The sequence below is a fragment of the Rhamphochromis sp. 'chilingali' genome (genome assembly GCF_963969265.1).
Source record: "Rhamphochromis sp. 'chilingali' genome assembly, chromosome: 22".
NCBI lineage: Eukaryota > Metazoa > Chordata > Actinopteri > Cichliformes > Cichlidae > Rhamphochromis > Rhamphochromis sp. 'chilingali'.
The window spans coordinates 7,094,080-7,121,781 of NC_137950.1; the positions used below are offsets into that span (position 1 = coordinate 7,094,080).

Here is a 27,702-nt window from a genome sequence, read left to right on the forward strand (position 1 = left end):
AACTTTTCAAAAATCCTGTAATATTGTTTTATGGTTGAGTCACACATGGGTAAAAACAGGATGATAGCCTCCATGAAACTAAGAAAAGTTGCTGGTTATCCATTAACTGCTCTGAATGTTTTTGCATTGGTAGCTTGGTAGTTGCACCAACTGGTCGCCCACAGGTTTAATGTGTAAGACCACAAACCTCGGGAAAAGTGTTTTGGATTGTAAGATGATTGCACAGGTTGCCTAACTGGGACTGACTGCAATCGCTCTCAGACAGACTTACAAAGATTTGCAACTAATGTTTGATTTATAAATGCAGACAGATTGCCAGCATGTTGCAATTAGTCTGAGTCAGTCTGTGCTGATAAGCAATAACTGTACAACTTTCAAGCTCATTTAATATTAACATTGGGTCTTGTAGGTACAAGAACTCAATTATCCTTACACGTGTATAGCAGAAAGCAGTAAAACATCCACTTCTGACTCGCTGTAGACTACTTTCATTATAACGCACTCACCTATGATAAAACATCCTTATCTGCACTAGGATGTTTTATCATAGGAGTCATTTTAGCATATTCGGTTCTACTTTGGCTCATGTTCTTGATTTGACATGTCTCCGATGATGACTGGATCACCTGTAGAGACATATCTAAAATGTTTGATCTATATTAGTTGGTTTTTCTCATTAGTTAAAATTGACTGAATGGAGTAAATGGAATTGAAAAGATTAAAATGAAGGGAGAGGAAAATTAAAGAAGTATAAAGGTGAGAGCAAAACCAATTAATCACATGCTGGAGATTCATTCAAGAAAGTCCAAGCTGTTTTGGTGAGTGATAACACAAGTTACAACAGCAGGTACCAGAAAAGGAGAAATATGGGATAACATTAAAGAGTGAAGGCCGTTAATGATTTCTTCAGTACAAGGCAAGAATGGTAATGTTCAGAGGAGTTAAATTTGATAAACAGCATCCTCTATAAAACTTGAGTCAGTGGACTGTGACTATGTTACGTTCAGTAGAAACCTGAATATACAGGGCATCTGCATCTTTACTTGTTCCACATTCTGTTTTGTTACAGCCTTAGTCCAAAATAGATTACATTCATTTTAAATTCTTACAAATGTATTAAAAATAAAAACCAAAAATGTAATGTGTATATAAGATCCTGTTTATTGTTTTACGACAGCGAGACCTGGAGGGGCGTGATTGGGAAGAACGGCCCCCCTGATCTGAACCTGAGCGGTGCTTTGTTATTGGACTTCTGTGCAAATCACAATTTGGCCATAACGAACACCTTGTTCGAACATAAGAGTGTCCATAAGTGCACGTGGCACGAGGATGCTCTAGGCCGCAGGTCGATGATCGATTTTGTAATCATATCACCAGACCTGCGACCATATGTTCTGGACACTCGGGTAAAGAGAGGGGCTGAGCTGTCACCTGATCACCACCTGGTAGTGAGTTGGATCAGGTGGCGGGGGAGGACGCTGGACAGACCTGGTGCACCTAAATGCATAGTGAGGGTGTGCTGGGAATGCCTAGCGGAGGCCCTAGTCCGTGAGATCTTCAACACACACCTCCGGCAGAGTTTCAACAGCATTCCAAGGGAGACTGGGGACATTGAGTCTGAATGGACCATGTTCAGCATCTCCATTGCCGAAGCTGCTGCATTGAGCTGCAGCCGCAAGCCGGTTGGTGACTGTCGTGGTGGTAATCCCCGAACCAAATGGTGGACATCAGAGGTGAAGGGAGCCACCAGGCTGAAGAGGGAGTCCTATCGGGCTTGGTTAGCCTGTGGGACTTCGGAGGCAGCTGATAGGTACCGACAGGCCAAGCGGAATGTGGCTCGGGCAGTGGCTGAAGCAAAAACTCGGGTGTGGGAGTAGTTCGGAGAGGCCATGGAAAAAGACTTTCGGACTGCCCCGAAGAGATTCTGGCAAACCGTCAGGCATCTCAGGAGGGGAAAGCGGTGCTCTACCTGCACTGTGTATAGTGCTGGCGGAGCGCTGCTGACTTCGACTGAGAAAATTGTCAGGCGGTGGAAGGAATACTTGGAGGACCTCCTTAATCCCACTGACACGTCTTCTGAGGAGGACGCAGAGTCTGGGGATGAGGGTGATGACCCGACCTCTGGTCACTGAGGCAGTGTGAAATGCACTTCACACACGCACAGTTGTTTGTCGCCAGATGCCACGTTTATTTCTAGTTTTCATTTATCATGATAGTCCACAGTCTGACAGCTCCGGTCTCAGCTGATTTCTAGCCTCTCCTCCGCTCCTCTCCCGTCTCACTATAAAAGGGGAAGGAAACCATCATTAGTCCAAACGCCATCAGCTGTTCTCACCTGCGTCTCCAGCACCGCCCCGTTGAGCTCACTGCACCACTCCTCCCCTGCAGCCGCGCCCGGGACCACACCTCCGCCACAGGCAGTTAAACAACTCCTTGGTGGCAGAGCCCCTGGTGTGGATGAGGTCCGCCCCGAGTTCCTGAAGGCTCTGGACGTTGTAGGGCTGTCCTGGTTGACACGCCTCTACAATGTTGCGTGGAGATCAGGGGCAGTATCCCCGGACTGGCAGACCGGGGTGGTGGTCCCCATCTTTAAGAAGGGGGACCGGAGGGTGTGTTCCAACTACAGGGGGATCACACTTCTCAGCCTCCCTGGGAAACTATCCCTATACAACCATTGCAAGCGCTTGGTTCGCATTGCCGGCAATAAGTCGGACTCGTTCCTGGTGGGTGATGGGCTCCGCCCTTTGTCACCGATTCTGTTCATAATTTTAATGGACAGGATTTCTAGGCGCAGCCAAGTGGTGGAGGGCTTTCACTTCGGTAGCCTCAGAATCTCATCTCTGCTTTTCACGGATGATGTGGTTCTGTTGGCTTCATCGGGTGAAGGCCTCCAGCTCGCACTGGAACAGTTCGCGGCCGAGTGTGAAGCAGCGGGAATGAGGATCAGCACCTCCAAATCTGAGGCCATGGTTCTCAGCCGGAAAAGGGTGGAGTGCCCACTCCGGGTCGGGGATGAGTTCCTGCCCCAAGTGGAGGAGTTCAAGTATCTCGGGGTCTTGTTTGCGAGTGATGGGAGAAGGGAGCCTGAGATCGACAGACGGATTGGTGCTGCGGCCGCAGTGAGGCGGACACTGCACCGGTCCGTCGTGGTGAAGAGGGAGCTGAGTGTAAAAGCGAAGCTCTCAATTTACCGGTCAAACCGCTCCCTACCCTATATATACAGGGAGTGCAGAATTATTAGGCAAGTTGTATTTTTGAGGAATAATGTTATTATTGAACAACAACCATGTTCTCAATGAACCCAAAAAACTCATTAATATCAAAGCTGAATGTTTTTGGAAGTAGTTTTTAGTTTGTTTTTAGTTTGAGCTATTTTAGGGGGATATCTGTGTGTGCAGGTGACTATTACTGTGCATAATTATTAGGCAACTTAACAAAAAACAAATATATACCCATTTCAATTATTGATTTTTACCAGTGAAACCAATATAACATCTCCACATTCACAAATATACATTTCTGACATTCAAAAACAAAACAAAAACAAATCAGTGACCAATATAGCCACCTTTCTTTGCAAGGACACTCAAAAGCCTGCCATCCATGGATTCTGTCAGTGTTTTGATCTGTTCACCATCAACATTGCGTGCAGCAGCAACCACAGCCTCCCAGACACTGTTCAGAGAGGCGTACTGTTTTCCCTCCTTGTAAATCTCACATTTGATGATGGACCACAGGTTCTCAATGGGGTTCAGATCAGGTGAACAAGGTGGCCATGTCATTAGTTTTTCTTCTTTTATACCCTTTCTTGCCAGCCACGCTGTGGAGTACTTGGACGCGTGTGATGGAGCATTGTCCTGCATGAAAATCGTGTTTTTCTTGAAGGATGCAGACTTCTTCCTGTACCACTGCTTGAAGAAGGTGTCTTCCAGAAACTGGCAGTAGGACTGGGAGTTGAGCTTGACTCCATCCTCAACCCGAAAAGGCCCCACAAGCTCATCTTTGATGATACCAGCCCAAACCAGTACTCCACCTCCACCTTGCTGGCGTCTGAGTCGGACTGGAGCTCTCTGCCCTTTACCAATCCAGCCACGGGCCCATCCATCTGGCCCATCAAGACTCACTCTCATTTCATCAGTCCATAAAACCTTAGAAAAACCAGTCTTGAGATATTTCTTGGCCCAGTCTTGACGTTTCAGCTTGTGTGTCTTGTTCAGTGGTGGTCGTCTTTCAGCCTTTCTTACCTTGGCCATGTCTCTGAGTATTGCACACCTTGTGCTTTTGGGCACTCCAGTGATGTTGCAGCTCTGAAATATGGCCAAACTGGTGGCAAGTGGCATCTTGGCAGCTGCACGCTTGACTTTTCTCAGTTCATGGGCAGTTATTTTGCGCCTTGGTTTTTCCACACGCTTCTTGCGACCCTGTTGACTATTTTGAATGAAACGCTTGATTGTTCGATGATCACGCTTCAGAAGCTTTGCAATTTTGAGACTGCTGCATCCCTCTGCAAGATATCTCACTATTTTTGACTTTTCTGTGCCTGTCAAGTCCTTCTCTTGACCCATTTTGCCAAAGGAAAGGACGTTGCCTAATAATTATGCACACCTGATATGGGGTGTTGATGTCATTAGACCACACCCCTTCTCATTACAGAGATGCACATTCCCTAATATGCTTAATTGGTAGTAGGCTTTCGAGCCTATACAGCTTGGAGTAAAACAACATGCATGAAGAGGATGATGTGGACAAAATACTCATTTGCCTAATAATTCTGCACTCCCTGTACACATATATATATATATATATATATATATATATATATATATATATATATATATATATATATATATATATATATATATATATATATATATATATATATATAAAACACCCAGCACGCCCCTGCGGGCGGTTTATCCTTCAAGCTCGGGTCCTCTACCAGAGGCCTGGGAGCTTGAGGGTCCTGCGCAGTATCTTAGCTGTTCCCAGGACTGCGCTCTTCTGGACAGAGATCTCCGATGTTGTTCCTGGGATCTGCTGGAGCCACTCGCCTAGCTTGGGAGTCACCGCACCTAGTGCTCCGATTACCACGGGGACCACCGTTACCTTCACCCTCCACATCCTCTCGAGCTCTTCTCTGAGCCCTTGGTATTTCTCCAGCTTCTCGTGTTCCTTCTTCCTGATATTGCTGTCATTCGGAACCGCTACATCGATCACTACGGCCATCTTCTTCTGTTTGTCTACCACCACTATGTCCGGTTGGTTAGCCACCACCATTTTGTCCGTCTGTATCTGGAAGTCCCACAGGATCTTAGCTCGGTCATTCTCCACCACCCTTGGGGGCATCTCCCATTTTGACCTCAGGACTTCCAGGTTATACTCGGCACAGATGTTCCTGTACACTATGCCGGCCACTTGGTTATGGCGTTCCATGTATGCCTTGCCTGCTAGCATCTTGCACCCTGCTGTTATGTGCTGGATTGTCTCTGGGGCATCTTTACACAGCCTGCACCTGGGGTCTTGCCTGGTGTGATAGACCCCAGCCTCTATGGATCTTGTGCTCAGAGCTTGTTCTTGTGCTGCCATGATTAGTGCCTCTGTGCTGTCTTTCAGTCCAGCTTTGTCCAGCCACTGGTAGGATTTCTGGATATCAGCCACCTCCTCTATCTGCCGGTGGTACATACCGTGCAGGGGCCTGTCCTTCCATGATGGTTCCTCGTCTCCCTCCTCTTTCTTGGGTTTCTGCTGCCTGAGGTATTCACTGAGCACTCGGTCAGTTGGGGCCATCTTCCCAATGTATTCTTGGATGTTCGTTGTCTCATCCTGGACTGTGGTGCTGACACTCACCAGTCCCCGGCCCCCTTCCTTCCGCTTAGCGTACAGCCTCAGGGTGCTGGATTTGGGGTGAAACCCTCCATGCATGGTAAGGAGCTTTCTTGTCTTTATGTCAGTGGCTTCTATCTCCTCCTTTGGCCAGCCTATTACCCCAGCAGGGTACCTGATCACGGGCAGGGCGTACGTGTTGATGGCCCGGATCTTGTTCTTACCATTCAGCTGACTCCTCAGGACTTGCCTGACCCTCTGCAGGTACTTGGTGGTTGCAGCTTTTCTAGCGGCCTCTTCATGGTTCCCATTCGCCTGTGGGATCCCCAAGTACTTGTAACTGTCCTCTATGTCTGCAATGTTGCCTTCTGGTAGTTCAATCCCCTCAGTTCTGACTACCTTCCCTCTCTTTGTTACCATCCGACTACACTTCTCCAGTCCGAACGACATTCCAATGTCATTGCTGTATAGCCTGGTAGTGTGGATCAGTGAATCGATATATATATATATACACACATGCTTGTAATCGCTTAGTTAGCCTTTTGGCTTTGTGTTCTACAAATTCCAACCTCCAGACTCAATGCAGAATTTGTCTTAACATAAAGATGCTGTTTTAAATTTAGTTGCTAAACTGCTAAGCTATTAATCTATCTATTTAGTTGTTCACTATGCCAACCGATGTTCTGTTCATCCTGCTCTTCCTTCCTCCCTTCTCTCTCAGATATGGGACACTGCTGGTCAGGAGCGTTTTCGGAGTGTCACTCACGCTTACTATCGTGATGCTCACGGTAGGATTCCTCAATTTGTGTTTGTGAGAACCTCTTTGGTTGTGACTGACATGCCTTCTCTCCACTCTCTATTTTCTCCTGACACAGCCAGACTGTTCTGACAGACATTTCATTGCCTTTGTTTTCTTCAAATGTGTTACTGGCACCAGCAGGCACGCTGCTCCCTGTTGTTCCCTCATACCTGTTGAGATTGCAAAAACATGCATGTTGCTTTGTGTGTGTGTGTGTGTGTGTGTGTGTGTGTGTGTGTGTGTGTGTGTGTGTGTGTGTGTGTGTGTGTGTGTGCATTTCCACCTGTATTTCTCACGTTGCCGGGACATGAACTTCCTTACTTCTTGGTACAAAAAGCAAGCCATTTTAACACAATTAATACACTTTGCCACTGAGTCTTGGTTCTGTAAGTATTGGCTGAGTATTGGTAAGTGATGGAATCACAATACTCTTAGTTTGTGCATGTGTGTGTGTGTGGGCACACGCATTTGCCAGAGGCTCAATGCTGTGTGCAGGTTCTTTTAAGCGAGAGGCTAACCACTGGGTGGGAAAACGAGCCTGCCTCTCACACAGTGGGGAATCGGAGGGGGGGGGGGGGGGGGTATTGGGGAGCTCTGAGCTATTCCCACATGTGCTTGTGAGGGTGTATGTGTGTGTAGTAGTTATATCTCGAACAGCCCCGCTGAGTACTGATAACAGTTTGCCTCAGGCCAACCTGAATGAGCAGGTGTAGTCGAACACACACACACACACACACACACACACACACACACACACACACACACACACACACACACACACACACACACACACACACACACACACACACACTTGCTGGCATTAACTTAAACGCGAAATCTGCTCAGCAGCATATAAAATAGCAAAATGATGGGACGTGGCTGAAAACGTGTACCCGATTGTGTCCGTTATGTATGGGTGTGCGCTTGGCTTTGATGAGGTTTGCATGTGTTATACATAAGTACGTGTGTGTGTGTGTGTATGATGGCCAGTTGCCCAGCATCATTCTGATCTGTCAGTGCAACAGTTTAGCCTCACTGATCTTTAACAAGGCACCAAGGGAACCTCAAACCAGCTCCTCTGAGTTGTCCGTCTGTTGCTGACTTTTAAATAAAGCTCATTCGCTCTGACAGACAGGACCAGGGGAGGGAATCCAGCCCAAATGCAGCCGTCACGAAAGCTGTCTACTACTGTGAACTAATGGACAGTTTTTCGTGACTCAGACTTTGAAATGTAGAGATCCCACAGTCAGGGGTCTCGTTTCCATTTCTGAGCACCGCCAGGTAAAAGTGAGGAAGTCCAAAGTGTGGAAATAGTAAACAGATTTAAGTCAGTAGTTTAAAATCTGCAATTTTAATTACAGTTAAAGTCTCACAGTCCTGTCAAGGAAGATAAAGTTTCACTGCTTATACTTCTTTATTATTTTCTTTTATCTCTACATGGATGATTAGCTGAGTGCATATGCTCTCTGTCAAGCTCATTACTGGTTACTGATTCGATGTCTTTGGAGCTCTTCACTATAGCCCGTGCTCTCTGTCACTGATCTGCTCCACCGCCATCTGCTGTATTGTGCACATAAGGTAGTATGCTGAAAAGTGTCTACATGAAAATGTCACGGCTTGCCAGATCAGACAACAGACTTCACACTGCTGGTTGTGTCGCTACACAACACACAATGAGTCATAACTCATCTCCCCTCCTGCTTGTATTTGTTGGTGACTGACACATAACCAACCTTGTGATACTTTACAAGGCACACTTGGTATAATAAGATAACAACGAAAACTTGACTGCAAAGATGGAAACCAGTCATACAAAGCAGGCAGTTGCACTTTATATTTGTATTTAATAGTGCTGTCAATAAATGAAAAACAAAACAAAACTAATTAAATTCACAGTTGTCTGTAATTAATCGTGATTAATCGCAATTACTTGATCCTGATTACTTGATTTTAACTGCATGCGCTAACTGCGTTAACTGCATTAAAAGTTTTAATTTCAATGCGGATTAATTTGCGTTAACTCATTTTTGGTTTAATTTAAGCAATAACTCACAGTTGGGAGAAGTTGCCCCTTTCCTAATGACTTTACCTAAATGCTATTTGGACTCAGTGTTTGTGAGGACCTTTAGAAGAAGCAGCGAAAAGTTTTGTACATTTTTTTGGGAGACAGTTTAAAGTTTTTTAGTTTTTAAATGTGACCAATGACTTGCCCAAGACAGCTCAGTAGTTGTTGGAGGGGAATGAAGCATGTCTCAGAGTACTACTATGCCCTCTAGACAACTATTGATGTTTGTCTTATTTAATTCTGGCCCCACTCTCACTTTTTATTGTGTCCATGAACAGAGAGCAAAGAAATTCAGACAATCAGTACAAATGAGCTGGTGGTTGGAGTGAGCCCAGTGCAATCTGCCAGGCCCATCTGGTGTAGAGGGTGACGTGAAGGTCCAGCTGGGTCCAGAAACCAGCCGCAGACTCTTTTTTTTCACCCCCTTCTCCCCCAGTGGAACTGACAGTTTGTCATTTCCGCAGCATGGAGCGAAACCACAGGGTACTAAAAAAGAAAAAAAAAGAAGAAAAGCAGACTTGGTGGTTGAGACAAGAAACAAGAGGAGGAAGGCAAGGAAAGGGAGGTATTGAGACATAAAATACTACCAGGGTGGTGTGGGGGGGCTGATGCAAGCATGACAGGGTGATATATTGAAAGATGCTTGGAAAGACAAATTAATTTCTCAAATCAAGAATGGAAACCAAGATGTCTAGAGGAGCAAAGCGGTCAGAACCATTTAACATTGCAAACAACCAGCTTTCATCACAAAAGGCAGCTGACAAAAATCAATTAACGTCAAAGCAGAAAGCAGTGTGAGTAAAAGACTATAATGAAACACTGTAGCACTTTCCTCAGAAGATTTCCTGCATGACAAAACGCCTCATTGCATCTGAACACAGGCGCAAAACAATTAAAACAGTAGAATAAAAGAAGAGTGGAGCTCACGATTTTGAAGTGACTGGTTTCATTTTAGCCACTTAGCATGCTGTTACTGAATGCAACTGGCATCTTTAGCGAACACAACTAAAACACAACACCATCACTACCTTTAACTGGGTGTACTCAGTCACTTTGTAACAAAATACCACGTCAGCAAATGGGAGACCTTTCAGCCCGAAATGAAACTCTTCCAAAGTCTTTCCCATTTTTATATCTCACATATAGAAGTAACACGATGAACTCAGTGAAACAGAATAATTGAGTTAATAGATTTAGAGGAACAGGTAATGGCTGCATTAGAGATGATGCCTCCAATGGGTGCTTTATGATTGAAAGGGTTGTTCAGGCAGTATTGTTTTGAATGAGGTGCTTTGGCTGCTTCATTTCCTTATAATGGCCTTCATTGCTTTTGTTACCCATGGTGTAAGGAAGCGGGGTTATGGCACATCTCAGTGAAATGCTCCACTCCATCATTATTGCTGCTATTCACATAGGTTTCTGTCTAAAATGCAATAATCTTTTCAGTCTTTCAGTGTCATCCAAGGTCTTAAATCCAATGTCACAAGTCTTGAAAATGATTAAATCATTACCATTAACATTACTATTGTCCTCTAAGTTGCATAAACTTCAGTCTTGTGTGTTTTTGGAGACAATGTGAATTGATTTTTGTGTTAACAGAGGTATAAAACAAAATCAACATGCATCGTAATATGACAGAAAAAAGACAACACTATGGAAGTAAATGTAGATGGTGTTAACGTTGGGGTCTGTTGATGTTACTACTTATAATACGAAGAAGTGGAGGTACAACCAGTTTTTTTTAAAACTGAAAAAGTAAGGCATTCAAAGTCAGTTGCACTTTGTAGAAGTTTGAGTATGCTTAATAACTCAAGTATTTAAGTTGGACAGGAAGTCAACAAACATAAAACAACTGATACCAGTGACCAGCAAGGACCTGCTATCACTCAGTATTGCTGTGTGGAACATCACCCAGCACAATCCACTGAACAAAATCATTCAAAAAGCTCATAGGCATTTCACTTATATTGAAAAAGAGAAAATCAATGCTAGAACATTCTAAGTGGCACAAAACCTTATGGGCCACTGTCACCCCTCATCATTACAGTTACTCAAATTGTATTATTAAAGTCTCTGTTGACTGAGCTCAATCAATAAGTAAATTGCTTTTATTACATTTATCAACCCAATGTGCATATCACGTGTGCCAGTTTTGTTTTGTTTTTTCCCCCGATATGACTGTAAATACAAATGTTTGGGAACTCCCCCCTCTCCCTTTTCTATATATTTTCAGCTATTCAACAGATTATTCTCGAATTCTGATGCCCCAAAAGGCTGTTGGTATTTCTAGCAGAGGTCTTATTTGAGATGAACTAATTATTCTTTAAAGGGATGCTGTGATAATTAATTGAATGGAGTCATAAAAGTGACAGGCAAATCGCTGTTTAATGCATAAGTGTCTCAGTTAATTGGTCTACTTTAGAGGGTTTTGAGACTTAACTCCCAAGTGGGATGCAAAAAGGAGAGGCGTGATATGCACATACTGCAGGAGGTGGAAAAACCAATGTCTGGCTTGCTTGTCAACATCATGACTGGTACTCATGGAGAAAATTAAGCTCCTAATATCCACTAGGTCATTGGCAAGACATTTTGTGTTCGGGGTTTAATATTCACCCCTTTTAAAGTAAATTTTCTCTATTTATGACCCACGAAATGAAAATATTTGAACAGAAAAAATGTAACCTCAAAATGTATTTGCCTTTGAAGTGTAATATCTTTTGGTTTTTTTGAAAATCAGCCTTTTTTTTTTTTTTTAGCACGTGGCTATAACACAACCCAATCCTAAGCGTAGATGGGTCACTAGATCACAGGAGCAAATCTACAGCAGAATGACTGAGAAGAAAAGAATGAAGGTGCTGCAATTAGAGACCTGAATCCCAGTAGTTCAATTCCTTGAACTGTTAGTCTGCTAGCTTAATGATTCTGCTTATCAGTACCACTTCCACTAGCAGTATAATCAGCTGATTTCTGTTCATGTGCCGGAGGAGGTAAATAGTGGTGCAGTCTGCAGCTTGGCTATGGACATTTTTATAGTGTGATGGTAGAGTACAAACTCCATCCAGGACAGAAACAACTGCATTATACTGCTAACACAACTTTGGCTCTTTGCAAGCACCTGCACAGATAGCATGCTAGCGCTAGCCAAGAAGCCAGAGTGATGTTAGCTAAGTGAATGCTGACTACAACCCAGTAGGCAGATCCTGAACTTCAACCAATAACAAATGACTGAGCAGTTAGGCCGCAATCTGCATTTCTGCCTGTCCATGTTTCTAAAGTAGAATCACTGTGGGGATAGCTTTAAAGTCTCTTTGTGCTGGTTTTTTATATCTGTGCTGTGTGCTGTGCTTTATGTTCATACCTAAATACTAAGAGAAAAATCATATGTGTGTCCTCATTAGCATAGCGCAGAGCATTTGGCTCTTCAGCTGCTAAATAGCTGCATGTGGCTCCTGAGTTACTGGTTAGAATTAGGGTTAACCGTAGCCCTATTTAATTCTGTGAATACAATAATTATTAGTCTGTTCTCTCACAATTACATCAGCCCGTCTGTCTTTTTCTCTTTTTGCTTGAAGGAAGTAAAATGACTCTTGATGTTAAAGGTTGCCGACGTCCGAGTTAGGGATTTGTGTTGGTGTGTGGGATTGTAGCCTCAGATTTATATTTTTAAATGGTAATTATGAGACAATGTGTTTCAGATTATTTTATGGAGATATGTGAAAGTAATGCAACAAGTAGAATTGATTACTTTCTCCTAGGAGTAATTAAGTGACATAATGCATTACTGTTAAGAAAAGTCTTCTGTGTAGTATGTGCAATACATTACTTTTTTTGCATGAATGCAATGCCATTGGTATGCTGTTTAGCGATGGTGGTGACTCCCCAAGCAGAGCCAATGAGAATCGATTAGGAATCTAATCGATGGTGGAATCGGAATTGCTAAATTTGTACCAGTTCCTATCTGGAGCTGCAATGGTCTAGTCAAAGTCCAGGCGTCGATGTGATATGAGTTTCTGACAATTGGGGTGGTATCCTAAGAGCTGTGCACAAACGAATGTGTACAAACTAATTATGTAAAGAAGAGTTGGCCAGTATTCTTTCCTGGTGATGAATAAAAAACATTAGTTACTGCTGCTAAATGTGGTTCTAACATTAGAATCATGGAGTACCTACAGGGAGTGCAGAATTATTAGGCAAGTTGTATTTTTGAGGAATAATTTTATTATTGAACAACAACCATGTTCTCAATGAACCCAAAAAACTCATTAATATCAAAGCTGAATGTTTTTGGAAGTAGTTTTTAGTTTGTTTTTAGTTTTATCTATTTTAGGGGGATATCTGTGTGTGCAGGTGACTATTACTGTGCATAATTATTAGGCAACTTAACAAAAAACAAATATATACCCATTTCAATTATTGATTTTTACCAGTGAAACCAATATAACATCTCCACATTCACAAATATACATTTCTGACATTCAAAAACAAAACAAAAACAAATCAGCGACCAATATAGCCACCTTTCTTTGCAAGGACACTCAAAAGCCTGCCATCCATGGATTCTGTCAGTGTTTTGATCTGTTCACCATCAACATCGCGTGCAGCAGCAACCACAGCCTCCCAGACACTGTTCAGAGAGGTGTACTGTTTTCCCTCCTTGTAAATCTCACATTTGATGATGGACCACAGGTTCTCAATGGGGTTCAGATCAGGTGAACAAGGAGGCCATGTCATTAGTTTTTCTTCTTTTATACCCTTTCTTGCCAGCCACGCTGTGGAGTACTTGGACGCATGTGATGGAGCATTGTCCTGCATGAAAATCATGTTTTTCTTGAAGGATGTAGACTTCTTCCTGTACCACTGCTTGAAGAAGGTGTCTTCCAGAAACTGGCAGTAGGACTGGGAGTTGAGCTTGACTCCATCCTCAACCCGAAAAGGCCCCACAAGCTCATCTTTGATGATACCAGCCCAAACCAGTACTCCACCTCCACCTTGCTGGCGTCTGAGTCGGACTGGAGCTCTCTGCCCTTTACCAATCCAGCCACGGGCCCATCCATCTGGCCCATCAAGACTCACTCTCATTTCATCAGTCCATAAAACCTTAGAAAAACCAGTCTTGAGATATTTCTTGGCCCAGTCTTGACGTTTCAGCTTGTGTGTCTTGTTCAGTGGTGGTCGTCTTTCAGCCTTTCTTACCTTGGCCATGTCTCTGAGTATTGCACACCTTGTGCTTTTGGGCACTCCAGTGATGTTGCAGCTCTGAAATATGGCCAAACTGGTGGCAAGTGGCATCTTGGCAGCTGCACGCTTGACTTTTCTCAGTTCATGGGCAGTTATTTTGCGCCTTGGTTTTTCCACACGCTTCTTGCGGGTCGCAATCAAGCGTTTCATTCAAAATAGTCAACAGGGTCTGTTGACTATTTTGAATGAAACACTTGATTGTTCGATGATCACGCTTCAGAAGCTTTGCAATTTTGAGACTGCTGCATCCCTCTGCAAGATATCTCACTATTTTTGACTTTTCTGAGCCTGTCAAGTCCTTCTTTTGACCCATTTTGCCAAAGGAAAGGACGTTGCCTAATAATTATGCACACCTGATATAGGGTGTTGATGTCATTAGACCACACCCCTTCTCATTACAGAGATGCACATCACCTAATATGCTTAATTGGTAGTAGGCTTTCGAGCCTATACAGCTTGGAGTAAGACAACATGCATGAAGAGGATGATGTGGACAAAATACTCATTTGCCTAATAATTCTGCACTCCCTGTGGTTTTTTATGCAGACCTGTGAAAACTTTCTTCTTCACACTAACAGGTACCTGTTTCCAAAAAGCCACACTCCATAGCCAAACTGATTAGCTAGTTTCTCAAAAGGTGCTATTTTACTGCTATGCGGAAAGCATTAATAAGAAGAATAACAATAGATAATGTTTGGCTGTTTGTTTCACCTGCCTCTTCATCAGAATGTCATCAACTTTGCTACAAGCATCTGCAAGATAATATTAGTGACAAAGAACAGTTGTAGAACCTATAGAGGCTACATCTATTTCAGATTAAATCAGTCTCATTACCCAATAATGTTGCTGCTCTGCTCGGCCTCATCCGGTCTTGCCCGCATCATTTTTTATTCCTTCTATTCCATCTTACTGGGCCACTATTCTTGTCACTAATGAGCAACCATAGACCTCAGTCTGCTGCAGCAGCTTGTGGGGGCGACACATAACCCAACTAAGATCGGAAGGAGGGACAGCAGCAGGGAGAACGCTGATCAAGACAACATCTGTGGCAATGAGGAGAAAGGTAGAAAAGAAAAGATGGAGTGAGAAAGATGGGCAGGAACAAAGAAAGGGGATGAAAAGGGTTTGCATGAAAAAACAGGAAAGGGTGATTGGAAGCAAAACATTAATGACATTGCTCTGTTCTGGGAAAGCAGCAAGCTGTGCAATTCATCATCAAAATCTATATATTTCTTTCTCATAAGCACATATCTTATATCTACTTGTGTATTTTAAATATTATAATTTATATGCAAGGTCACCATAAAATTTATTTTTTTGGCTTTTTTGGGGGGGTTTGTAGAGAGTTATGATGAAGCTCAAAATCTGCTTGTACTCTCCACTGAATTCATTATTGAGCTAGTGTCATTACTTCTTACTCTACCTGCTTATATTTTTACAGTCTCCTGAAAAGACAGGTGTCAGCTATTTGTGGGTGCTTCCTAGAGAGGAATCATTAATCGCTCTTCATGGTGATAGAGCCACTTCTTTTTATAATGGATGCCATAGAATGAGGACTATTCTGTGCTTAGGCAGGCAAAGAGGTAGAGATGGTAAGTGGTGCTATAGCTGTCGGAGGAATAGTGAAAGTCATGGAAGGAGGGGACTGTGTAGCAATGTCACATTCTCCCTTTCATTTTGACATACAGTAACATCAATGGCAGGACAAAAACTTGCCTGAAGGGATGAAATGAAAATATTTCTCATCGGTGAGAAATGTCATATAGACAAAGGCTTTTTATTAGCAGGGGTCCTTTGCATGGTGTAGAGGTTCTGATGGATTGTGACTCTACTTTGTAAGCTCATGAAAATGTTATGGCACATAAATTAGTGCAATTTGTAAAGTCACCTTTGAAACTTTTCTTTTAAGGCCTGATTTGAGTTGTAATTCTCATGCCTGTATATACTGTATGTTTACCAGATCCACAGATTTGTACACTAAATATAAAAATAAACATGCTTCAGTATGTAGTCTTCTAAGATGGCGACCAGAACTACATTCCACACTTTTTGATTTTTTTGAGTATTGTTCAGGTACTCATATACATTAAATGTAGGGATATTTATTAGTAGAAGTGGGCGATATAGCCTCAAAAAATCTTGCGATTTTGCGATAACGATATTTTGGACAAAACAACGTCATAGTTCAATAGTATTGATGCAGATGGCCACCCCTCTCTGAGCCTGGTTCTAGAAAGGTTTCTTCCTGTTAAAGGGGAGTTTATCATTCCCTCTGTTGCTAAGGGCTTGGTCACAGGGAATTTTTTTATTGTTGGGGTTTCGTCTCTATTATTATAGATTCTTGACCATAAACTATACACCACCTTGAGAAAACTGTTGTTGTGATTTGGCACTATATAAACACAATTGAACTGACACAGCATACTATTCAGTGACACAGCACAACTTAAAAGCCAAGGCAGTTTTTTCCCTGCAAAAAGCTAAGCAATAGCTTAACAGTATTTAACAACAGCAAAAGTAACTGTAAAACTGTCACTGCCCAGACAGTTTTTTACTGCAAACAGCAAGCCAAGACAGATCAATCCCAGATAGTAGACTGACACAGTGTCGACAGTGTCCGGGCAATCAGGTATCCCAGAATACATTTCTAACTGTGGTAATGACAGAGAAAAGTGCCCTGAGCTATGAGTAGAGTTTTGAAATAATACGGTTTCTGTGTCACCAAATGCACAATATTTTAGGGAAGAATGTAGGGGGTTACTCTTCACATGTCTGGTCGATGTGTCAAGATAGCGCTGATCTGCACAAGTGCTCTGATGTTTTCATTAACTGTCAGCTGACTGGTTGCCGCCATTCGTGATACCTGCTGAGAACATCCTCACCACAGAACACTGAGCGTGGGCCGCTTGAAGTAAATCATTCACAGGGTTTTTTTTTCCTGATCAGACATGTTAAACTTAACTGTTTAAATAAATGAATTAAAACCAACAATAAACAATATAAGTATTTTAATACAGCATGGAAAGTGAGCGCTTTTTCACTGGGTACATAAACATATGGATCAGCATTTTAATGCTGTTTGTAGATATTATTGATTCAACTGTACTCTAAACACCAGCTGTCTGTTATGCGTTTTAGAAGTCTACTATAAAAAAAAGAAGCTGTGTATGAATTCCTAGTGTTTTTGAAAACAGACAGTCTGATGATTAATCAGTTACCTTTAATTTAATATACAGGTGTAGAGCTCTTTACCACCTCCTTCCACATCAGTCTAGTGTTTTTGACCTTTCAGAATAATTTCACATTAATGGGCCTTTTACTGGATAACCGAGCATATAGGCACAGCAGATAATTTGGTGTACTATGTGTTTTTTTCATTGCAAATATAAACCATAACAGTAAAAAGGCAGTAAAGCACATAGTGAAGCCAATTTAATGTCATTTGTTGTGGTGCTGTGTTATCCTGTTCTCAGAAGTATGGACAGGAACTGAAATAATCAGTTAAATATGTCCATTTCAGTCTTTGGGGTTTCTTCAGGAAGGGCATCTGGTGCACAAATCTAACGAATCAAAACATGGAATAACCTGCTCGTGAGAACCCTCGTGAATAAGGGAATAGCTCGTTAGTTATTCATAATTTAACTTTCATTATGGTTGAATATTTACTTGCGTTATGTTTTGCTCAATACCTCACAAACATGCTGCAAACATCACAGTATGAAGTGCTCAAAAATGACTACCGTATATTTTAGACCATAAGGCGCACCGGATTATAAGGCGCATTAAGCGAAACAGAACAGTCAGATAAGTCAAACTTTAATCAACTCATTCTTCTTGCTTCCTCCACTTCTGTACCATTGATTCATTAATGCTGTATTCTCTCCCAGCTGCTCTATTCCCGTGTTGTTGCAGTATATTAATGACTAACCTCGTATTGTGGATGGATTATCTCAGTTGTTCTCCTGACTGAAGTTTGGTCCGTTTGCCGCATCCTGCCATGCGATTGCATTTGTCCCTAACCATCAGGAACCCTCACGTTAACTTTTATTGAGTGGAAAAAGTTATCGTTCATCCTCCAGTTTCACTATGTTTATGTTAGCGATCACGTAGCACATCATTATATACCAGCTAGCCCAACGTCAGTAACCCTACAAACGTCACTGCTGTTTAGTTTTCTGTCTTCATTTATGTCGGAAGTGATAGCAGAGCTGTACATTTGAATTTTTCCACAAATCTCTCAGTCAGAACATGCTATGTCATGTTTAAGTGGAAACTAGCGAGCTAACTTCCTGCTAACTTCCGTTAAATTTAATAAATTCTGTTTTCATGGATGCCTGGATGTTAAACCTAATTGTTATAACTGGTAAAGCATCAGCGCTGATCATTTTATTAAAGATGAAAGAGTTTAGACAGTTTTTAACTGTCAGTGATCCCGCACTGTTCGTTTGACTTTGGGACCTGAAACGGAGTTTTGGACCCAGATTACTCCACGAGGCTCCTGACTATGGTAGCCGTAATGCTCCGACAATCCATCAAACGGTGCGGCTTTGTAGCTTACCAAAGTCGTACTAAAGCATTTTTTGACAGATTTTTGAGCGCCGTGTACTACATAAAATCGGTTCGAAGTCAGTAAGCACAACCAGAATTCATACATAAGGTGCACCGGATTATAAAGCGCACTGTCAATATTTGAGAAAATTAAAGGATTTTAAGTGCGCCTTATAATGCGGAAAATACGGTATGTTTAAAATTGGCTAAATTACTGTGGTGGTTACTATAGGTGCATAAAAGGGTCATTTTAGCACATTCGTATGTAGTTGCTTGACAGCATGATGATATCATACGCTTTCAAGGGCCAAGAATGGGCAAGTTTGGTTACGTCTGATCATACCGAAGATGTTAGTGGGAAAAACACACGAAAAAAGACAATATCATAATAATATGATATGTATTATAGCTTAGCTAAAAAAAAATGTCACATGCACATGTTAATTATCCTTTATTATAATCTCATTGTTTAACTGTTTAAAAAGACCAAAGTTTAATTAAATAATCATGATTATAAAATGTTACAGTTTCAGGTAAAGTAAGATATTAAGGTGTATTTTGCAAATTTAACATTCAGCAGTCACGATGCTCAACAGCACATTTCTGACCTGCTCCTATTTGCATTTATATGCATACGATCTGTATATTCAAAGGAAGGAGAGCAGGCACAGATGATCATCTGAGAGATGATGGATGGCAGTACTCTTTATGGATCACTTCACTATCCATCTCTTCATGCTCAAACTTTCATGCACGCACTTGGATTGTCAAGGTGGTAGTGGCTCACAAAGTCATTCATGTTGTGTGTAATACTGATAGTAGTTTGTGCTGGGGTCATATCCAAAGATGAAAGGTGTCTTGGTGGATTGGCTGTCTGAAACTGATATGATATGAGTGAGGAGTGAGTGTTTTCACTGAGCTGTGGAATGAGTGATGCCACGGTGTGTTGCCTGCATATAAAACACACTTTTACCTTCAGCTTTCTGCCCAAACAAATGTCACAGCAATTAAGGGGAAGTCTCAAACTCCCTCATTTGTGACAAAATGCCTTTTTCTGCTTTCAGTACAAAGTCTGAACATGAGGGCTTTTTTTCTCACATTTTAGTGCCACACATCAGAGAGCTCAAAAGACGTTTCATGTACTTTAACTACTGGACACACACATAGACCGGTGAGAGGTTATAAATGACAGTCGCTAATGTACTTTTCTAAACCATGAAAAACATGCACATTTACACCATTACAAGAAAAAGTAGTTGAAATGGAGATAGAAAATAAATGTATGCTACACATTTAAACAGGGGAAGAGCAATTTTACGTCTTCTTTCAGAGCAAAGAGATGTGGACACTTCTCACACAGCATTGACAACTGAGGTAAACAGTCAACAGTGGACTTCGACACATAGGGAAAAACTGCTGTCCAGACAGTAGCAGAAACACAACAGCAATTATGGGTACATTTGATGGTTTTGATCTTCCTTGACTGACTTAAATATTTTGTCTTACAGCAGCCAACATATGCTCTTGAACTGGGATGGGTAAGAAAGCAGAACTCAGTTGACTGTAATCTATTGTCATGTAGTGGCCAATATTTTACACACTAACTTTAAAACTGATTATTTTCTCAAAGAGAAACAGGCAACGCTTTACCCTAATCTATACCACCCCACAACATCTTCTTACTTGTACCAGTAGTTGTACGTTAGCAATCCTGACTTGCAGCTATAGTGAATAGTGTAATCCAGCGGTCCCCAACTCCCGGGCCTCGGACCGGTACCGGTCCGTGAGTCGTTTGGTACCGGGCCGCGAGAGATGAGGCTCAGGTGTGAAATGTGTGGTTTTCAGGGTTTTTATCGGTTTTCAGCGTTATTTTGTTATCGTTTTTATCATTTACTCGGTTTTCCTGGGTCTTTCCACCTGTGTTATGAATAACTCTTCTATTTTTCAGTAGCGGTACTAGTTTTATTTTGTTGTATTTATCCGCGACACCTTAAAGGCCGGTCCGTGAAAAAAAAAAAAAGGTTGGGGACCGCTGGTGTAATCCACTGCTTATGCATTGTCAGACCCAAAGACAGCCGACGGAAGGGCTGCCTGAGGGCACTGAGGCTATTCACAATCATTTTTCTGACTGATTATATTTGCATATTCTGTCACACATGTGCAAATTGTACTTGCGTTTTTGACCCTGTGCAAACCTCAGTACACTTGAGCATTTGAATCTGTGATTCACTCTGTGATTGCAGATAAATCTGAGTACCCACATAGAGACTGAGGCACACTTTCAAACGTTTTGCACACATTAATATGCCATAATCATACACCAACACCTAAAACCAGCAGTATTTCTCTTTTTTTTTTTTGCAGAGTTCATTCTTCTGCCTATTATTTTGCAACCTGTGATAACTAAACTCTGCTTCTCAGCTTCTGTGAGTAAGTTCTCCAACTTCATCTGTCTTGCTTTTGGCAAGATGTAATTGGATTAGGGAGGGTGAAGGAAAGCAACTCCTTGTGGTTTACTCTCGTCTTCTTCTAGTATCTTATAAACAACAGGAGCAACGGGAGAGGAAATTAACTTGTGGTGGCAGATCATCTCTCGCTCTCTCGCTCTGTCCTTCCTATCTTTTTTCTTCATGCTTCCCTCTCCCCCTCACTGTGCTTTTTCAGTTTGGCTGGAGCTGACGGTGATTACAACTCATTAAACACCCTTCACGCACTTGTCTGGCTGAAATGAACAAACAAAGGATTTAATCCAAAATAGGCAAAAATGCAGCCTTGACTCTGGCGTGCTGGGATCGGGGGATGAGTAAGGAGAGTAAACAGGAGACATACTTTAAGGTGTGCATGGAATAAAGTGGCAGAATGAGGATGGAGTGAGATGTAAGTAGTGGAGAAGATGGCTGGAGGGATTACATGCAGTAGGAGGAGAGGAGGTGCTGGGGAGGTAAATAGCTTACACTAATTCTTAAAAGAGAAGGTTGTTCAAGCTGTGAAAATGAGTTAGAATTGCCCTCGCAGGTGTAATGAGTTTTTCTTTCTGTCTCGAGCTTTATAATGCACACCCTCCAGTAACACCTGAGGTGATATTATGCTCCACAGCCGAACAATGCAGTTGGAGGTAATTAGAATTCACGCGCGCAATTATGTTGTCAGATATAATGCTAATACCGTGGTAAATGAAAGAGATCAGCACTTTGCTCACGTAACAGTGGGGGGCATTTTATTTTACGTTTTTCATCCAGCGAAATCCAGAGAGTTTTATGGAGCATTAAAATACCAGAAAAATCACTTTTTAGTTAGATGGAAAAATACTTCACTGAACACCACAAGTTCACGTGTCTTGTAATACAGTTAGGTTCAATTTGTTGGGGGATATGAGATGTATAATATTTATGGTGTATTCTCCTATGTAATTATGGTGCAAAATTTCCCACATGCATCTACGTTGACCTTTTGTGAGTAAAATCTAATTAGACTTTGCAAAGTTCTGGAAAGCATGCATGGCTAAAGCAATGCTCATTTTCTGTACAGCCATCTGTAATCTGTAGTCTGCCTTGACATTTAGAAGAGGATATATTAAAAAAAAAAAACAGCTGCGTGTCGGTGAAACCTCGTCATCATTGCCATCAAATAGATGCATGACTATATAAGTTTTCAAGATTTAATGTCTCATAGAAGCCGATTCTGCTCCAATCACATAGGCAACGATGATAAAATACACAATTTTCTGACATCAGCATAAATGATCTATAAAAAAAGTATAAGTCAGCATGTTTTATAAAAACTTCATAAAAACCTCTGAATTGTAGTGTAACCCTTGCCCTTCAGAGGGAGTTCTGAGTGTCATGTTTAGGCTGTGTGCAAGCAGAAATGGTAAAATGGAAGATCCAAAGTACAGATAAAACGTGAACTCCAAAAACAGATCAAAATAACAACCTTCCGAAATACAAAGAATAAACTTGGGCAGTCAGGCAGACAGAACACACAGCATGAATGAGGGTAGATCGCGACAGTGACACAGAGAAACTTAAATACACAGAGGGAGCAATTGGGGAATGGGAAACAGGAGGGAAACACAGCTGGGACAAATCAGTGCTAAAGAGACAAAGGAAGCAAAACCTGATACAATAACATGAGACACAGACTTTCAAAGTAAAACAGGAAACATAACATAGAGACGCAGACTTGACACAGGGATACAGCAGACAGGGGAGACAGCAACTATGGATCACAGACAGAAAACCAGAACACTAAAACTCAAACAAAACCCACACAGAGAACCTAAACTAAGAATAATCCTATAACCCATAAGACAAAGCTAGAATATAATGAAATAAACAAAATCAAAGAACCAAAAACACAACACGGGGCTGACGACCCAGGCACCCTAACACTGAGTGCTCTTGTTGATCATGAAATACCTCATCACTGTGAGCCACAGTTAATATGAAAATGCTCAGTGATCACTCCAAGCAGCACTAATGGTGATTACAGTGTCTGTATTGATTATTGTGGTGAATCAGTCTGATTCTGAATCAGCAGACAAAAATTGGCACCACTGCCAGTAAACTGTCCCGATCACCTCTTTTTCACCCGCACTGTGGCAGCACTTAATCTAGAAACTGCATTTATGTCCATGAAAAACAAGGCCTGCATCATGCTGAGTTCTCAAAGTGTGAGTTAGATCATGAAAGTGTCAATGAATTGGCGCCACAGTGGTGGGAAAGAGGTGTAAGAAAATACTTTCTGGATGTCGTGAACTGTTTGTTGCCACCAAACACGCTAAATAATCTGATCACTTGTAATTTTGTGACATGAAGTTCGATCCAATTTCAAATGTGACGTTTTTATTTTCTCTCCTCAGCTCTGCTGCTTCTGTACGACGTCACCAACAAAGCATCCTTCGATAACATCAGGGTAAGATCAAACTCGCCTGCTTGTCAGTTGCACCTCATTTCTATTCAGGTTCTGAAAGAATGTTGTTTCATTTATGCTACGCAAAGTGGTCTGTGTATCATCTCATTCACAAGCAAGGATGATATGGGCAATGTCTCTCGCCCTATTGTACCTGGGATAGCCCCCCCCCCCCATGAGGCAATGACAAGGATAAGTGGAAGAGAATGGAGGGATGGATATATGGATGATACAGTGGCTAGGCTTGCTGTCAAATTACCCTAACCCTCAGGTGGAGGGAAGCTCCTCACCAGGAGTCAGAGCAGTCAGAGGGACTTTTACTCCAAGAGTGACGGCCAAACATCTGCAAGGAGCTTGGAGAAATGGAGATGTTAGAGCTAAGTTATTAACAATGTGGGTCACATATAGCCCACTTTGAGCTCAAGTTGGCCAGACCAGTGAAACTCCCCTTTTGTTAGTGTAACAAATTTTAACTACACATTTAATGAGAGCTGTCTGGATAAAAGAAAAAGACGTATAGTTTCAGCAGTAGGTCTCAGTTTTTTCTACATGATAAAGTAATGCTGCTGGAAGAAGTCTGTCAGCATAATTAATATCTGGCTTAAATTGTAAGAAATAAATGTGTAAAATTAAAGAAATCATTCTGTTAGCTCGTTGCCCAGACTCCCAAAAATAGAAAGTTTTTGGTAATTCATGAAAAATGTCCTCGTTTTTTTGGAGGAAAGGTTGTTTCTTTTTTCTTTTTTCATTTCTTTTTTTATTTCTATGTATATTTCTAGATATTTCAACAGTAAGTGCAACAATGCAAAGATTTCTGTTTAATTGCTTATTTATCAATTAGTAAAATTGGTGTGATTGACTGTGGGCAATGTCTAAAACATTAAGAAAGGTTGTAAAACACAGTTAAAGGTCCAAAAATTGATGCCTTCTTTCACATTTTTCAAAGCATCAAGTGGGCCGGACTGGACTCTTTGGTTGTCCTAATTCTGCCCCCCCAGGCCTTATATTTGGCACCCTGTGTTACATTTGGGTTGGTCTAGCACTCAGATGTATGCGTAAGCATGTGCTCTCACACATAAAAACAGAATTCCACAGGATGCTTAGCTGGATTATCTCTGCCTTGCAAACGTAAGCTCCTCCTGAGGTAGGGACATCTGCTCATTTTTAATGACATGCTGCCTTCGTGACCAGCCGGCGGGTACGAGACATGATAAATAGCTTTATTATATGTTACTGAGACTTAGGAGGTCGTTTCATTATTCATTGACTTTCCTCCCACGTACTGGCAGTCGGCTGTATCTCTGAACATCAGCTCCTGTCTACTTCTAAATTGTTTCTTTTCATGTAAACAAAGCAGAAAAGCACAAAGATATCATTTGTGTCTGGTAAAAAAATTGCATTTGATTACATTAGTTTTCAAAGCCGTCTTCAAAGTTACGCCATAAAATCTCCGATACTTGCTCATGCTCAGACCGGGGATCAGATGAAGGCGACGGTGATGATGATAGGAGAGCTGAGGATGACCAATGTAACACCAAATGAAGGGAGGGGACAAAGTTGAAGAGCATAGGGGTGCAGATTACAAAACCTTTATCTCTCCCTTTGAAGTGGCAGCCTGTCTGTCACCCAAACTCAGTTCCCACTGTGATTTTCCAGCCATTTCTTGCCCCATTTGGTGCCACTCCCCACCGTGCCTTGTAGGTGCATGATTTTCCTTTGATTAACACGGGGTAGAGTTAAAAGCAGGAGATGGCCATTTAAAAAAGCGAGTGTCTTTCACATCAGGCAGAGGAATGGTTCCACAGCCATCTGGCAGGTCTGATCCACTTACACCTGATGTGTGTGTGTGTGTGTGTGTGTGTGGATGGATGTGCGGGGCTACCGGTGTGACCTCAGCATGCACTCGCACTCATACAGGTGTGTGTCTGTGTAGGTGTGCAAATGGCTTCATTAGCAGCGGAAGGAAGAGGAGTCCCTAGAGAGAAAGAGACACAGAGCTTAGCTTCTGTCCAAACAGCCGCTCACCGTCATTATGCCTGCATTTAAATAGCTCTCGGTTGGGGATATGAAACCTTGGATACTAACAACAAATGCCCAAACCAACCATGGATAACCCTAACTTTCAGGGGTCCCCTGTCTCGTCTGTCACATTCACTTTTAGCCAGCTGGTTGTTACTGGTCTCAGCCATCAGCTTCTATTTGCTGCATCAGGTTTTCGAGCTAAATTTTGGGGCTACATCACCCTGATGTCACCCTGACACGTACTGTTAGGAAAGCGGTCAGCCTGTTCTTTTAAGGTTTATCAGCCTCTAGAATCAATTGATGATTAGATTACAGTAACAAGTGGGAGCTCTAAATGCAGCAGAAAAATTGGTTTGGAAGTAATGTTCCTGTGTTATCAGTAATAGACGAATTAACTCCAAATGATACCAGTAAATTCTAAAGGAAAATGTCAGGACATCTCTGGTACAGGAGATGTCCTGACATCTAGGCCCCATCGTACCATTTATCTGTGAAATGAATCTCAAGGGGAAGTGGGTGTTGTATCTATGCAAAGTTCACAAGACGCTCTGTTGAAGAAGAACAAAGGTTTGGACTGTCAAATGTCAAAATGTCAAAGATTCTTCCAACAGAAATCTTGTCGATTGTCCATGAACGATACAGAATTTAATGTTCTGAGCACTAGATTAGGATAAGATTCACAGGCTATACAGGCCTGAGTTAGCATAAAAATGTTCAATGTTACAGTTCATGACAGTAAAAAGACAAAAAGACGAGTATGGCTTTTTAAAAAAGGTTCCCAGGGGAAAGGCTCTTCTCTCTGAAAAGAAAATGACATCATGGGTTAGACTTGCAAAGATGCATCTGAACAAACCACAAGACTTCTCGAACAATGTCGTTTAAGAATATGAGACCAAAGTGATGTTTGATCATAATGCGTACACGTTTGCTGTAAACCAATCACAGCATATCGATACAAACACCTCATATCAACTATCAAGCATGGCGGTGGAGGGATGATGATTTGGGCTTTTTTTTTTGCAACCACAGCACCTGCCTGGGTACATTGCTGTCATTAAGTTGACCATGTATGTTTTATTTATTGTACGCAACAACACAATCTACAGCAAATCTACAACAAAAGGGCTTAAAAAGAAAAGATTAAAGGTGTTTCAATTGCCTGGCCAAAGATCTTACATTGATTGAAATACTGTGGTTGAAACCTTCAGAGAGCTGCTCATAAACAAATAACCCCAAACATCAGTGAACCAAAGTTATGCTGTAAAGAAGAGTGCACCAAAATCTCTCCCAAACGATGTGCAAAGCTGATGAAGTTATAAAGAAAGTATCACTCCAAGTTGTTGCTGCTAAAGGTTTTTCTCGTTTGTTTAGTGTTTCACAGGTCTGCACATCCAGTGAGGAATTTAAGGGGCTCACAGAATTTGGTGAAGGGAGCTAGTGGATGTTTTTTCTCTTTAGTGGTCTCTGTGTTAATTTTTGCTGTGGATATATTTTCATCATGCCGTATATGTCTTCTTTTAAAATGCAAGTTTATATGAGTGATACCTTGGTCAGGTCTCTCTTGAAAAAAAAAATATATATATATTTTTATCTCAGTGAGACTTTATGGTAAATAAAGGGGGAGAAGGCTCAATAGGAAAATCATAATGAATACCCAAGGCACTAACCCTTTCTTTTCTTTCTACTTGAGTGCCACGAGTTTACTGTCAGTCAGAGAGCTGAGTGCAGCATACACACAAAACATTGCTCCAACAGCCTGCAGGCTTGTTCATGTGAAGGGCAGCTCCTTGCACCACCCCACACATACACAGCATGATTGTTAAATTCACTAAATATTCACATTAGCCATTAGGAGAGAGGAGCTTAGCTGCTTTGCTGTAGTCCATGTTTTTTTGTGATCCCTCAGACTATTCGTCACTCTGTTAGGAGTCTGGAGATGGTTTCCTTCATGTGTTCACAGTGTGTTGGTCGGTACAGCTCAAACCTGATGAACATCCACAATTGTATCTCTTTCTTTTTTTTTTTTCTCTTTTTGGAGTCCTCAGAAATTTAATTTGTTCCTGTCATGATTAATTTGCCCCAGCATGTGTTTGTGAACATTATCCTCACTTAGATCCTTGTTCTTCAAATTAAAGCCAGATTGTCATCGAGGTAAACATCTAGCTGTAATTTTACACTTAAACCAATGGAGTTAAATTCATTTAATCTGTAATATTGCATTGTTTTCCTTATATCTTTTTGTCAATATTATTCATTTTATTTAATAGATTTCTCTCTTTTAACGTTTAGAACTTGA

General features: G+C 41.7%; 1 protein-coding gene across 1 annotated transcript in view; it reads left to right on the top strand.

Moving 5' to 3' along the window:
• rab26 (RAB26, member RAS oncogene family) overlaps nt 1-27,702 on the top strand; it is a 126,655-nt gene that overhangs the window by 61,365 nt on the left and 37,588 nt on the right. The window contains exons 4-5 of the mRNA XM_080872344.1: nt 6,545-6,611; nt 23,335-23,387. Of these exons, the coding sequence (XP_080728470.1) occupies nt 6,545-6,611; nt 23,335-23,387 (120 nt within the window). The remainder of the gene's footprint in view (nt 1-6,544; nt 6,612-23,334; nt 23,388-27,702) is intronic.